General features: G+C 31.9%; 1 protein-coding gene across 1 annotated transcript; it reads left to right on the top strand.

Moving 5' to 3' along the window:
• Positions 1-9,621: 9,621 nt before the first annotated feature.
• On the top strand, positions 9,622-14,206 carry LOC101887726 (uncharacterized protein MAL13P1.304). Its single transcript, XM_011292090.3, has 3 exons — positions 9,622-10,455; positions 12,233-12,382; positions 12,947-14,206. Exons 1-3 carry the CDS (start codon positions 10,066-10,068, stop codon positions 13,469-13,471), a joined length of 1,065 nt encoding a protein of 354 aa, XP_011290392.2. The 5' UTR covers positions 9,622-10,065; the 3' UTR covers positions 13,472-14,206.
• Positions 14,207-15,894: the final 1,688 nt, after the last annotated feature.

Here is a 15,894-nt window from a genome sequence, read left to right as displayed (position 1 = left end):
CAGTTAGCAATGCTCGTCATTTCGCACCCAGTGACTATGGACAAGCCTTGCAATTGAATAGCCCGAGAACAGCAACAAACATAAGATTGTATTTTTCTGGCTTGTAGTGAGAATATTGTCGAAAATCAAGAAGGTACCACAGCCATCCAGTGGAATAAGTTGTTGTTGTTGCAAACCAACAACAACAGCAACAACACCTCTTACAATGTTGATTACTTTTGATTGAGCTCCTGCTGCTGTTGTCGGTATACAAAAAGTGAGCAAACTCCACAGGACATTCCTAAGCACCCACACAAAGATAAGAGCCAAACGTGCAGATGTGTGCGTGCCAGCCTCAGTGATTGTTCGTTGAGAAATGTTTGCACACACACGTACACACACCAACATCATATCCTTCCTTTACAATTCGTCATGGACAAAATATTTTGGTTCTAGAAGAGCACATCACACTGTTTTCTGTTCGTTCGTCCAAAATAGAGTTGTCAAAATGACATACAAACTGTCGGACAGTTTGACTGAAAGAATTCGGTTTTAAATTGTATGGTGTTGTACAGTGTGGGGTTAATGAAAGGGGTGAGGTTAAGTCATGAAAGTAATGACTTGAAGGCTTGGAGGAAAACTGAAGAGTAAGATAGGAGAAAAATCTAATATATTATGAAAATACCAGATACATATATCGACGTTTGTTATGTTTATATCGTAAAGTAATTTGCATAGCGGGGAAAAGTATTATGCCCTTGTGCATTTGTTTGTAACATGGATAAGGAAGCTAAATAGACCTATAGCTAATTTTGGGGATCTTCATAAAATCACATTGTAAGGCGAATTAGCCATGTCAGTATACACTCAACAAGAATACTATTTGGTAACAGATACCAGATACAGCCCAGAAAAATCTCTGTCAAATTTTGTCGAGATCGGAATACATTTGGATATAGCTCCCACACATATATTTATCCGATATCAGGTATATTGTGCACCAAATAGGTAATAGCATCCCAAATGGACTGAACCTTAGCAATTCCAACTGAATTCATCCTGGAAACAAGTACTTAAAATTTGATGAAAATCGGTTCAGGTATAGCTATAGCTATAATATATATGTTTCATCCGATTTGGGGGTTTAAGCGTAATATGCACTCCGATATTTCGAACCTGATGTCAGATTCAGCTCTAACATAAGCGCCTAAAATGTTAACAAGATCGGTTCAGATTTAGATATAGCTCCCATATATATACCTTTATCCGATTTCAGGATTATTGTACACCAAATGGCTAATATCACCCCAAATGGACTGAATTTTGGCACTTGCGGCAAATCGGTTCATATATAGCTATAGCTCCTATATATGTTTCATCCGTGTTAGTGTTAAAGTCCCTCACGTACTCAATATACTCTCCACAAGGATAATATTTGGTATCAGATACATCTCAGAAATACCTCTGCCAAATTTTATGGAGACCGGTTTCGATTTTTATATAACTTCTATGTACATCTTCATCCGATATTACATATATATAATATCAGCCCAAATTGAATAGATTTTTTCATATTCAGTCGAATTTTTCTATTTAGTGAAACTATAGAATCCTTATAGAAGTCATATCATGCACTATACACCAATGTTATTTGTTGATATGATCTACTTCACATAAATTGCCAATATAAACTTTTTTGTTACAGGAATTTTAAATTTTTAAAATAAACGATTGTTGTATGAGAAAATTTATTTTTACGGAAATATTTTGTAAAAATATTCTGCAGGAAATATCCATCTTGTCTTACATTATGATTATTCAAAATGTTGACGCTTTTTAGAGGAGATACCCAAGAAGTGGGATAACATTATATACTTCTCATCTGAATATTACAACCCGTTATGAATATTACAACACGTCCAATTTGGATCATATTGACTATTTCCTTCACTTTATATTTTGAAATATGAGGAGGTATCAGATGTAATGGTCAGAAGTTCCACCTCATTTAATTCTGATACAAATATTGGATGTGCAAAGTTTAAAGAAAGTCAGTCTGGAGGAGAGGGAGTTGATAAACTACATATTCAAGTCAGTCTCTCGTCGAGAGAAATTTTTAGTGATATCAAGTTTGAATAGAATTTCTAATTTGTTTCGCTAGCTATGAGAGATATAAGAGAGAGGTACCAGCAGGCGTAGACCGATATATCATACAATTACACCAGATCTTTTGTTTGCAGAAATATTGGGATGTGCGAAATTTGAAAAAGAATTGGACTTTTATATCGCATTTCATAAGAGTTATAATTAATCAAAATATTGACCTGGTTTTGTGTTAACAGAAAAATTGGCATGTGTTAAATTTGAAGAGAATATTTAAAATCTTGACTCGATGTGGGGAAGGTACCAAAAGGAATGTGGGGAAGGTACCTTTACACCAGATCTTTTGTAAGTAGAAATATGAGGATGTTCGACATTTGAAAAGAATCGACGTATTATTTCACATTTTATAAGAGTTATAATTATTCCAAATTATTGACCATTTGTGGGGGAGGAACTTGACTAAAATTGACAAAAATATTGGGATTTAAAAAGTTTGCACACAATCGAATGATCCTTTCTCTTTCTATGAAGTAAATTATTTTCATTGAAACTGTTCACCTTTTGTGGAAGAGATAACAGAAGGAGTAGAACGATATTGCCCATCTCCGAACTCGATCTAAATTTGTAATTGCAAGTTTCTTCTGTGGGCCCTTCTAATTGATTGAAATTGAAAAAATCGCATCCGATAAAAAATAAAAACAAATTTATAGAAAATATTCAATTTTTTATCCTCTTCTGGCAAGAGACCAATCCTAATTTATGAGAATTTTGCAAAATAGGTCTAGCGGTTCTTGACTTATAAGCGGAACAACTAAGATCTACTTCTTTTCTATATTGTACCTATTTTGCTATGTATCTGTAATGTTCGTAATTTGAATGCATTTGTGATTTGACTGGGTTGAATAATACTAGATGTTTAGGGAAAATTCTGTTTTTTGACATAAAAATGTTGGTTTGTTTTACCCGCTAAATATTGTTCGATGGCCGACCAATTTGGCAAGCTTCTGTTTAGCCCTGAATTCTAACTGTATGCAAAATTGTGAACAGTAGAGCAACAGCGAAATCGTGAAATTTTTCTGTTTTTAGTCAATTTTAAATATTTTAAATATTTTGAGAACATCTCCAAAAACAATAGGCTTCTATTCTAACCCTAACCCCACGTCCATTTTATATTTGGTGAGGATCGGGCCATAATTGCGACATGAAGCGTGGTTACAAATGGACAGACGGACATACATAGCTAGATCAACTCAGGAGAGATATGAAGATCCATACATATTTTTTATCTCAGGGACCAATATTTCGAGGTGTCAGGTAATTTTTGGTTCAATCAAACTTATAATACCCCCAGCACATAGTATTGTCGGATATAATAAAACAATATTCAAAATTCTAACTATCCTTCAAAATACCAGTAAGGGGGTGGTTCCGTTACATGGAAACGTGATCTTACTGAGATATTATTTTTCATTTATTGTGTTTTATATACGACTTTGAAACACGAAATTTGGATAAAATCATAAAAACGTCCAATAGAAGTCTTATAATTATTATGAGTTTTAAAAAACAATCTTTTAACAACTCCTTCGAAAAACGTGGCTTAAATAATCAAAGTAACGAATTATGAGAGGTTGTGATATATCGGGGCCTCTCCCTGACAGAGTGTGTAATAGTCACATAAAACATCAAATACAAATTTTCAATTATTTATATAAGTTACAAACGGAATGACAAACTTAATGTACCCTGCGAACTATGTATGGTTGGGAAAAAAGTACAAATGTCAAAATTTTCTTTCAAAACTTAAATATTTGTCAATTTTTCAAAATGTGCATCCAAAATAAAAAACGGAAATATTTTGCTACACCAATATCCTCCTACAACAATCATACTTTTGAATCAGTTTTTTCTCCCTCCCTCTACTCGCAATCACTGTGCCACACTGTGCATCCGTTTGTTTCATTATTAGAATTAGTGCCATGTCATGTTCTTTCTGCGCATGCGTACATCTTTCTTTCAGTAAAAATGAAGATATTCCCTTGGACGCTCCCTTAGGGAGCACAAAATTGTAAAAGAAAAGATTGTGCACTGATAAGAAATTGGCGTAACGAATGGCATTGATTCGCTTGTAAGTTATACCTTGCAGCCAGTCGTATTGTATGTGTGTGTATGTACATTACCTAGGTTATTTGTAGGCTTGTCTACAACACCAAAAACACACAAGCAGTATTTTGCAACATCATCAAACCTCATTCACAGCTCAATTATACAAAGACACAAAACATAAATCCCGGCTAGGAAATCTAAGGACGGACGGACATGCACACACACACACGGCATTTTTTGGAAGCCGAAGGCGGCTGCCTAGACATTACACGGTTCTTTAGAGGCTCACTCTCTCCCTCTCTTGTACAAAAAAAAAAAAACAGAATGTCGAAGAAAACAAGAATGATTGCACAAAAAGGACGGAATGTTGGAACATCTCAATTCATCAAGGCGTATAGGTGTTAGATCGTGAAATAAGCGGTAAATTTGTAATAAAAACAAACAATTTCATGCTTGCATTGGTGCACATTTCATCTTCGTAGATGTATGGCCTCATTGCCTCAAATGGGGGCAGAACAAATTTCGTGTTGGGTAAATATTCATTAGAACCATGAAATTGGCTGCACATTTCTTTCGATGTATGGTTAAGATAGTGTCGCTGTAATTCGATTGATGAACCATCTAATGGACTTGGTGTGTAAAATACCAGAAATGCCGCCGCAAATTATAGTGTAAATTGCTCGTATTGGAGGTCATCTTTAGAATCGATTTAACAGCACTAATTTAAATATTTGCCATTGAGAAAATTAATATCTTTTACCTTCTTATTTCTAGCAGGAAGTTAAAAAAGTTGTTGATAAACATAGAGAGCTGATATGTATATATGTAAGAATTTACATTGGAAAATGGAATAAATTATTAAAAATTCATCAAATGCAAATAGTTTATTAATATTATTAAAAATACAAAAAAAAAATCATATCTTTTAAAATGATTTCGAAGGAATATTTAGGTCAAGTGTAAATTGAAATTTCTGATCCTCTCCGAACAATAATTGCAAGTTTGTATTGACCGACGAACGTACAAGCAAGGACGAACGTACAAGGATTGACTTAGTGATATTTGCCAATGAATTATTGAAATATCCACAACTTTCTTGTCCCAGCAATTAAAAAAACATGTAAAAAACAGCAAACGTTCGACTAGTCCTACACCATTTGAAAGGAACCACGAAACATTTCAAAAAAAAAAAAAAAAAAAAAATGCGTAGAAAACACCCATATAGAAAACGTCGACCTATAAGCCAATTTTCAATATCAAAAGTCGTGCAGACCAAACTCACATCTGAGTAAAATTTGATTAAACTACTTTAATTCGTTCGGAAGCTAGAGTGATTTCCACAAACGGACGGACAGATAGATGGTCGGACATCGCTAAATCGACACAGAATTTTATGCTGATCAAGATATATATATATGTGGGGTCTAAAATGTATATTTCGTTGTGTTACAAACGGAATGACAAACTAGATATACCCTCTACCCATACTATGGTGGAGGGTATAAAAAAAATTGAATAAATCGCAATTTTCGTAAGAAAATCCTTCAAAATTTTGTTTGGGAGTGGAGGTGGCAGATGAGATCAGATCTTAAAATAAATTGAATAAAAAACCAGTAAAGAAAGTCTTAAAGTCGGGCGGGCCCGACTTTATGATACCCTACACCACTTTGCTAATTTAGTAGAGCTCCACATAACAATTAAAAGTTTTTATTGGATAATTCAATCATACACGATATGATTATAATAATAATTTTAAGTTCAAAGGACTAAATATGCCGAAGCATTTGTATCTTTTAAATTCGGACTTGTATTGCCCATTTGGTGCACAATTAATTTGAAATCGGATAAAAATATATATGGGAGCTATATCCAAATCGGAATCGATCTCGAGATATTTCTGAGCTGTATTTGATATATTTCCCTGAATATCGTTGTTACGGAGTGCATATTACGGCTGTGGGTAACAAATATGACAAATCGGATGAACAGTATCTCCCATATATACTGTTCATCCGATATATAGATATATCTGAACCGATCTTCACCAAATTTGACAGACTCAATTCGGTCGTAAGTGCCAAATTTCATCCAATTTGGGCAAATATTATACGTTTGGTGCACAATCAAAAGTAAATCGGACGAAGTTATATATGGGAGCTATATCCAAATCTGAACCGATCTCGATAAAATTAAGCAAACGTATTTCTGAGCAATATTTGATATATTTCCCCAAATGTTGTTGTTACAGAGTGCATATTACGCCTGCGGAGGAGAAAAATAACAAATCGGATGACAATATACATGGAAGCTATAGCTATATCTGAACCGATTTCAATCAAATTTGGCATACTTATTTTCAGGACTAAACTTCCATACTATTCGGGCTGATATTACAACAAAATTTTAAGGTTTCTGCACAGCCCTAAGCTCTAGCCCCATCCTTTTATCCTTTTCTGGCAAGAGTCCATTCCGAATTTGTGAGAATTGTCAAAATCCGTCCAGCCATTCTTGATTTACAAGCGGTTTAATTAACATCCCTTTCATTGATACATGAGATTGTATATTTTTTGCTATAAATGCGATATCTTGGATATGAACAACAATATAACGGTCAGAAGAGACATATCCGTGCATTTGTGATTTAGCCATCATTAAAAATATTTAGTGGAAATTTTCGTATTTTATTGTCCGATGACCCAACAAAATGGTAGGCTTCTGACCAGGCCTAAAATTTTGCCCTATGCTAAATTTCACGTAGATTGGTCTAAAATTACGAACTGTAGATCAACTGTAAATTTCAACCCCCAAATATTATGCGATAATCTCCAAAAATAATAGGCTTTTATTCTGGCGATGAATTTCGAGATGATCAGGTCTTAAGTGGGACCTGTAAAGTGATTAGAAATACCTTGCACGTACGGACATACATAGCAAGATCGACTCAGCTCGGCGAGATAGGAAGAACCATATATAGTTTTCTATGTCGGGGACCAATATTTCGAGGTGTTTCATAATTGTTGGCCTAATCAAACTTATAATACCCCCAACACATAGTATAATGTGGCGTTTCCACTGCACTTGATTCGCTCTCTATTCGTTGTTTGACCCTTAACTATGAAAAAACTACTTAATTCTTCACACAAAATTTCCTGAGCGAACACTCATATTTTTACATTGTTCAAATCAAATCACTCTCAGAACAACGAAAAAATGTGTCCCATCCCTAACAAATGAGAGCATTTGTCGAAAAAATAAATTATGACATTTAAAAATTGAAAATAGAAAAATTTAATGAAATTTTGATAATTTTTGGGAAGACTGAAAATTATGAATTAAAACTACAATGTTGAATAGCGTATATACATTCAAACGAAAGTAAATTTTGTGTTCTCTCTCATCCGAGGTACGCATTTTGTCCACGAGTTGAAATTTCCACAGAGAACTGGAAACAAAAGAGGCAATATTTTCAAAATGTTTGTATCGGCAGAAAAAAATGTTTGACAAGTGTCTCTCCAGCAGAATTAAAAAACAGAAAAATACAAAAATATGTTAAAAATGTCAACATTTACACAAAAAGTTGAAAACATGAATGAAAATTATAAAATTAATGATATAATAAATCTTTGGGAGAAAAACAATAATTTCGTCTACTCATATTAGTGAGAATTTAATGTATTTTAGTATAAATTCCCATTAAAATCAACAAACAAAATTTTTGAAAAAATGAATTATTTTACTATGAATTACGAATCGTGCCGTGTGAACGGGTTAATTCGTGTACCTAATTCTGAGAGCGAACAACGTTGTTCGATTTTCAATGGAAACATGCTATTATAGGGTATAAATAAGTAAAAGTTTATTTCTTACCCTATTTTGGCAAATGTAATTTTATATTGAACAAAAACGTTTAATATTTTCAAATTCTTATCCTAAATTGCATAATTTATTGACCAAATAGTTATAAAGATCAGATCTATTCCTGATGATTTTCATATTCACATCAAATTTTTTCGAATTTGAAATTCATTGACAATGCTTTACATAATTTATGGTACAAATACTTAAGATTCTTCTAGAATCTCCTCGGATTAACATGGCAAAAATCTACCCGTTAATCTGTTAATAGGGTGTCATAAAAAGTGTTCAACTACGTGACATAGCTTTGCAATGCTGCAAAAAGGTCAATAAGCAATTGGACAACCGTTGTATTTTAGTGGCGGTCATAAACCTAAGTATGGACCTCCAATAAAACACGATGATCCACCACCTTGGCAATCAGATGTTTTAGTTTTTCAAAAATAGGTAAAATCGTGCAGGTAGCCAGCCAAGATTAAATGTAGTTTATCTAATTTGAAAAACAAGGTAGCAGAGGGGAGAGTGAGAGGTAAGTATGTTGCAGGGGCCATAAACGCTACCATAAAGGTTGTGCAAAGGTATTTTCTGGGCATGCTAGGTCATGTATTTATTTGTGGGCCCCAGCTATTTATGTGTATGAGTATTTATATACATTTGTAGATATGCATGTGTGTATGTTTGGTGAGCAATTGCAGGGGAAATGTGAGTAAAATACTGGCCATTGGATAAAAGGAAATGAGTGATATTTTCTGTTTTTGTGGACCATGGTATGCCATCGCAATTGACTGAGAATCTTGCCTAAAGCAGACACAACAACAACAACATTAGAGTACTCACAATGACCATTGTCAATGGGACGGGGGGAGCCACAGCTGCAACAACAACAACCAGAACCTGTGACGCATTAACAATGACGATTCCTTGAGTCTTATTTTGGTGTTTTGTTTATTTGTTGTGGCTGAGTGAACTGTGTTGTTGGTGGTGGTTGCCCCGTTTGGATGGTGTGATGGCGCGCTGACCAACAACAACGACAACACCAATGGAAATAAGAGCATAATAATAAACCATCCACAACACCAAGAACAAATGGAACCAAAACAAGACCAACAGCAACAACAACATCGGCAGCCAAAGTGAGACGATGACCAGCCAACAATACTCCAACAGCAATAAAAACGGAAACAATAAGATTTTTGTTGGTTGTGTCGTGCGGTAGTGGTGGGGGTACATTGCACACACAATGGTAATATCCATTGCATGTGGTTGTTGTTGTTATTGTTGTCGTCGTTGGCTTATAACTCGGAGGTAGGTATATTCGTGCACGATAGCCGAGCCTTTGCCATAGCAGAGCGACCGTAGTCATCATTGCTATGGGCGTTGTTGCTGTTGTTGTCTTGTTGCTGTGCGAGTGTACGTACATACGGTACATAAAGAGAGAAGGAGGAGAATTACACACCACACAGAAACAGCAACAACAACATCGTCGTCTCTATACGCAGCAGATACAGATGGATTTAGCCCAAGTCTCCTCAACAAAGAAAGGTAGTCAAAATTAAAACAACACACAATTCAGTCTAGTTTTAAACTTTGACGTGCAAACACCACATTCCCATACCAGGAACAATTTCACAATTTTGTTTCATCGGTTACGAATGCGTTCGTCGCCCGTTTGAAAACACACAGTTAACGATCAAACACCGGGGACTATATTTAGTAAAGAAAAATAACGGAAATCTATATAAAAAAAAACAATATTGAAATGCAATTAAATTGTTAAAAGTGAATGGATTAAAAATTAATAAAAACAACAACAATTTTCTATAAGTGAAAACAAAATTAATCAACAAACCCCAAAAGTGGATTAAAGTGTAAACAAAAAACCAGAACAATTCCAACCAAGAACTTTACATCAAAAGAAGTTTCAGCTCAAGTGCCACATGTTGACGGACTGTTGCACAAGTCACGTGTGTTGCCAAGTCTAACTAAAGCACAACAAAAAACACGACATCAACAACAACACAAATGTTTTCGTTAAATTTCATAATTGTAATTGTTAATCTATTAGTGTTGATAATGGGTCTATCAACGGCGGCACCCACCATCTCCACCAGTACACTAATAAATAATAACAGTGATAATAATCATAATGATAATAATGCTGCCTTATTATCATCCATATCTGCCGGAACCGCTGCAGAATCCTCAACAACTGCAACTCAAAATGCTGCATTACCAGCAGCCGCCAATTCTTGGCGTTTAGGCAAACGCCATCGTAAACGTCACAGCAATTGGAATATCTACAATAATTTCAATGAAAATTCCAGCATCGTTGAATGGTCCAATCCGTGCGGTGGAGTTTTTGACCCCAGTGTCAAAAATACCCGGCGACCAAGTAAACAGGAGCAGAGAAAGGTAAATTACAAGAAATGTATATAAATATTAAAAACAAATAAATAAAAATATTGTATATATAAAAAATGAGGACTAAATAAATATATATTTTCCAATTTTAAAATTCAAACAATTTTTAAAACTAAAAAAATACATTTAAAATTAAATTTTGAAGATATTCATTCAAAACTTAATACTCCTTAGAAAAAATGTTGAAAATTCCAATCTTTTTTTTTTTTTTTTTGAATGAGAGAATTAAATACAAATATAAATTAAAAATTAAGATATTTAAAGGGGTTTTTGAGATTCAAAAAATATATTTAAAAAAATTATAATCAACTGTTGAGAAATGGATATCTCGTAGGTATTTTTTTTCTAAAAATTCAAATTTTTAGAACAAAAAATAAATAAATAAAAATTAAATAAAATACAGGAACGGAATTTATTAAATAAAATTGTTATAAAATGAAATTAGGATAAATATATATTTTGTAAATGAATACATAATTTTCCATTTTTTAACCTTTTTTTTTTAATCTTGAAAATATAGAACATTTTAGGAATTCCCGAGATTAAAAAATTTAAAAAAAGGAAAAAAAGCTTTACCTTTTTATGAAATTAAAAAATGTCATAATTTAAACTGGGGCAAAATTGTATTTTCCTAAACAAATACATATCCGGTGTTTAAAAAAGTAAAAATAAACACATTTTTAAATAATATATATTTAAAATGAAATATTTATATTTTCCAAAATTTGTATAATGAAGCTATTTCAATTATATATGAATCAGGATTTTCTTAAATTATATTTTTCTCTATTTCGTATTTTTCTAAAAAATATGCAAAAAATGAATAAAAAAATAATTGTTAAAATAAAATATTGAAATATTCGTATTTATTTACAATAAATATACAAAAAAAATATTTGAAAATAAATTTTTTTCATTTAAATTGTCAAAAATACATTTTAAATTTAAATGTTTTTTTTTTAACAAGATTATATAAAAATACACTAAAAATGTATTTGTTTTCAATTTCAAATTCTGATTGCCTAGCCCTTTTCTTAAAAATATTTTATTCAGAATTTATTTTGTTTTGTTTATTATTTAAATACTCAAAAATTATTAAAAATAAAAAATATATGGTTTGTGTATTGTTTAATGGAATATCAATGGTATTTGTTTTCAGTTTCAAATTCTAAATAACTTGCCCATTTCTTAAAAATATTTTATTTACAATTTATTTTTTTAAATACTCAAAACTTATTAAATATATATTAATAAATATATATGTTTTCCATAGTCATAATAAAAATAATAATAATAAACAAATAAATTGAAAAATAATATATATCTTTTTTTATTAAAATTAACATTGACTTCAACAAATCTAAAAATTTAAAAACTTTCTCAAATGGATGTTTAAAATACTTAAAGATTTCATTTAAATATCCGTCGGAATTTTTATTTTTAATTGAGTTGTTTAATTTTATATTTTTACTTATTTATTGTATTTTGTTTTATTTATTTTTAACAATTTTATTTTTTTAATTTTACTAATTCTTTCTTTTTCTCAAATGGGAGTTTAAAATAATCGAAGATTTAATTTAAATATGCGTCGGAATTTTTATTTTTAATTGATTCAGGGTTCTTTTATATAATTTGTGTTTCCCTAATATTGTTTTTTTAATATTTTTACTTTTTTATTGTATTTTGTTATATTTAATTTTAACTTTTTTATAATTATTTGTTTTAATTTTACTAATTATTTATCTTTTTATGTTTCTTTTTATTTTAGATTTATAAATTTTTGAAGAATACCGCACTTCATGATTTGAATCGCTTGAATGACAGCCACCGCCAGGATATTAATATCAGTAATATCTGGGATTGGAGGCTACACAATTATAGATATAAATTCTTGCCAAAATTGAAATTGAACTCCAGTGTAAGTATTTTATTAGCAATTATTGGAAAATTTATTTTACTTTTCTTAAATCTTTACAAAAAATTGAAAAAAATAACGCTTTACAAAATCTTGCCCACTAATAGACAACATTTTCGCCGTTATTCTGAAAAAACGGAAATTCCATTAAATGGCATGTAATGTTGTCGGTAAACACAATAAAAATTAGACTACTCATCCCCCACAATGGACTTTGATCTACAAGCGCTGCTACAAGCATGACTGACTATTGACAATAGTTTAAATTTCCAAAGCTATTAGATTTGCTACAGACAAAGATTAGTCATCGTGCAGTATATGCAAAATGACATTACATGTTAAATATTATTTAATATTTCATACATGGGGAGATGGGACAAATTCCAAAAAAAAAAAAACTCGCACATATTTCAAATAGTTTACCAACAAATTTATCTTATCGATTTATTTACCCCCTTGTATTTTACTTTCAATTTCGTAATAGTTTCTTTGAATGAATCATTCCCCCACTTAAAAAAAGAGAACACAAAATTAATAATTTCCTTCCCTCTTCTTCTCTCATTACAGATTGCCCTCAAACGTTGGTATCGCAATATGCAAACCTATGTTGCCTCCTTTGCCTATTTGCGTCGCATTCAATACACCTACGATCATTCGAAATCTCAACGTGAAAGCAATACGTCACAGGAGCTCAAGGAGTTGCTGAAAAGTTCTCGCAACATGTTGTGCGAGATGGAGGCAGCCGTCAACAAGACACATCCCTATAAATCACTGCAAATGCCCGTTATAACGCGTACACAAATGAACAAACGCCTTAAACTGCTCACCAAGGAGCGTGTGGATAAAAATCCTCATGATTTGCAGGCAGCCGATTCCATAGATTTGAAATTTGTAAAATATCACTATTTCGAATATCTAAAGAATATGGGACAGATTTTAAGGAAATTCATTAAAAACATAAAAAACAATCAAAACTCAACAGGTTCGAGGGCGAACTCAACACAATTTAATGAAATTGAAAAGTCCCCCGGCACAAAACGAAAATCGGGGCAAAGGGCGAAGAGAACCAAAAACAGGAACAAGTTAGCTTAGGGGCAGCAATCCAGCCTTGGCATGCGTTAACCTATGAAGAATCTTAAGCAGAATCCACCCGCCTTCTAATCTCTAAGCATTCCAAACTTAATTATTTCTGGATTTCCAATAATATTTATAATATTCTAGTCATTCCAGTCAAGAAAACAACAACAACAACTACTTTCCACAATTTTGGTTCCTATAATTTATAAATTAACCATTGCAAATTGAACTTAGTCTCACTCTCCCTCTCTCTCACCCTCCCCATCAACCTCCATTATTTATCATCAAAAAAATGACAAACAAGAGAAAAAAAAGTATTATTAGTTTGTAACACACAACAACAACAAGAACTCAACGCCACATTCCCCAAATGTAAATGAATTACTATTATTTATAGAAATGTTCCTATTTATAGAATTTCCAAGTAAATTACAATCGTAACCTGTGATATTAGTGTTTTAAGTGAAATTGAAGTATTCTCTTCCTCACTCTCCCGCTCTCTCTCTATTTGATTGTAATTTAATTGCTAGGCCGTAAGTGTATTGTTTAAGTAATGTATGTATGTAAGTAGCTCTGTAGTGTGTGTAATTTATTATCGATATTGTTTATAACAATTAGCCGTTTAAGTATTATTATGTTTATCATTATTTTTATTATTATTTGTTAGTTTTTAAGCATTTTTTTGATATGAATGAAGAAAGTGAAAAGAAGTGAAATGAAGAAATATAAATACAAAGATGAAAAATCTTAAAATCAAAATAAACAAATCAATTGTGTTTTTATTGCATTTTTGGGGGGAAAAGAATATGGTGGAATTTAAAATACAAATACTAAGGGGTTTAGACTTAGAATCAACGTATGAACATTTTTATACATATGTACAATGTATCAAACGCAAAAAAAAAAATCTAAAAAATGCAAGTTTATTGCAAGTTTATTCATATCGACTATATTTTTACTTAAAAATGTCTGAAAAAATAAAAATCGGGAAATTGTTGAACAATTTTCACGACTTATGGCCTTGATATCTATCATAAATTTTTTAATGCTGAATTCACGATCTTTGACAAGAAAATCCTAAGAAAACATTATTTAGAATTTGTTGTTCTTGGTTAATCAAGGTAAACAGAACACAGCCAAGAAATCGGGTCCAAGACTTTTTGAAAAATAAGTCTAAAAAAACAAATCCATTGCTTTTAATCAGGAGTTTCTTAAGGTTTCAAAACCTGTATTTTTATTTAAACTGCAACAAAGTCAAGCGCTCTAAATTTTACATTTTTTTTTATTTTATTGGATGAAAGCAAAAAATGTCCAAAATAGTATCAAATTTAGTTTAGATTTGTTCGAATTGGTCACCTTTGGCACGAATTATGGCCTTCAAACGTTCAATAAGACCGTCACACGCCGCCAAAATGTATGGTACTAGCTGAACCCGGTGCGCTTCGCTACCCCTTTTGATTTTATATGCATTCAAAATTTTATTTACGAATATATGTTGGATAAAGAAAAACAAATTTAAAAATTAAAAAAAAATATTGCACTAATTTAATGCGTTAATAAACAAAATCATTACAAAAGCAGTAACATGACATGCATACACGAAGGGTTTGTCCTTTGGATTTATTTATTTCATAGCAAATACCAAGCGTGCAGGAAACTGCAATTTTTTTAAGTAGAGTGGCATTTCTATTGCAAGTAGTGAATTCGAGATAGCAACATACTTCGCCGTAATAAGCGTATTTCAAATATATTGTTGTGTTGTTTTTTAGTGTTAGCCTAAGGCGTTGTGGGTCAATGGTTCTTATTAAAATCATATCCCAATCTGATCCGATTTAAATATAATTTAAAAAAAATTACTTTTACACCAAACTCCGCCACACCTTTCATATTTAATTGAAATTGGTGCGTCAAATATGTGAAATCGACCGAGAATATATATATGGGAGCTATATCCAAATCTTAACTAATTTCCAATTAATTTATCACATTTATTATTATAACAAAATTACGCCACACATTCTGAATTTCATTGGAATCGGTCATATATATCGTGTTTGGTGCATAATATGTATGAAATCGGCCGAAATATATATGTTAGCTATATCCAAACCTCAACTGATTTCAATATAATTTGGCAATTTTTGCTGGTGCCAGATTTTGTCTCTCTCGCTTTGGGTGCATCAAATATGTGAAATCGGCTGAGTATATATATGGAGCTATAATCATATCTGAGCGTATTTGAATATAATTTGTCAAATGTGCATCAAATATGTGAAATCGGCGGATAATATATATGGGAGCTATATCCAAATCTGAACCGATTTTAATATAATTTGACTAATTTATTTTCTAATCAAAATCCCGTTACATATTCCAAATTTCTTTGGAATCGAACATACATATCGTGTATGGTGCATAAAATACATGAAATCGGTCGA

The sequence above is a fragment of the Musca domestica genome, unplaced genomic scaffold (assembly GCF_030504385.1).
Source record: "Musca domestica strain aabys unplaced genomic scaffold, Musca_domestica.polishedcontigs.V.1.1 2, whole genome shotgun sequence".
In the NCBI taxonomy this organism is placed as follows: Eukaryota; Metazoa; Arthropoda; class Insecta; order Diptera; family Muscidae; genus Musca; species Musca domestica.
This window is presented reverse-complemented; position numbering and strand designations above follow the sequence as displayed.

Bases quoted from the DNA above. Each gene is read 5' to 3' on its own strand.
- LOC101887726 (XM_011292090.3), top strand. From the start codon at position 10,066: ATGTTTTCGTTAAATTTCATAATTGTAATTGTTAATCTATTAGTGTTG. The intron at 10,456-12,232 runs GTAAATTACAAG...TTTTTATTTTAG, and splicing joins GTAAACAGGAGCAGAGAAAG to ATTTATAAATTTTTGAAGAA. The intron at 12,383-12,946 runs GTAAGTATTTTA...CTCTCATTACAG, and splicing joins AATTGAAATTGAACTCCAGT to ATTGCCCTCAAACGTTGGTA.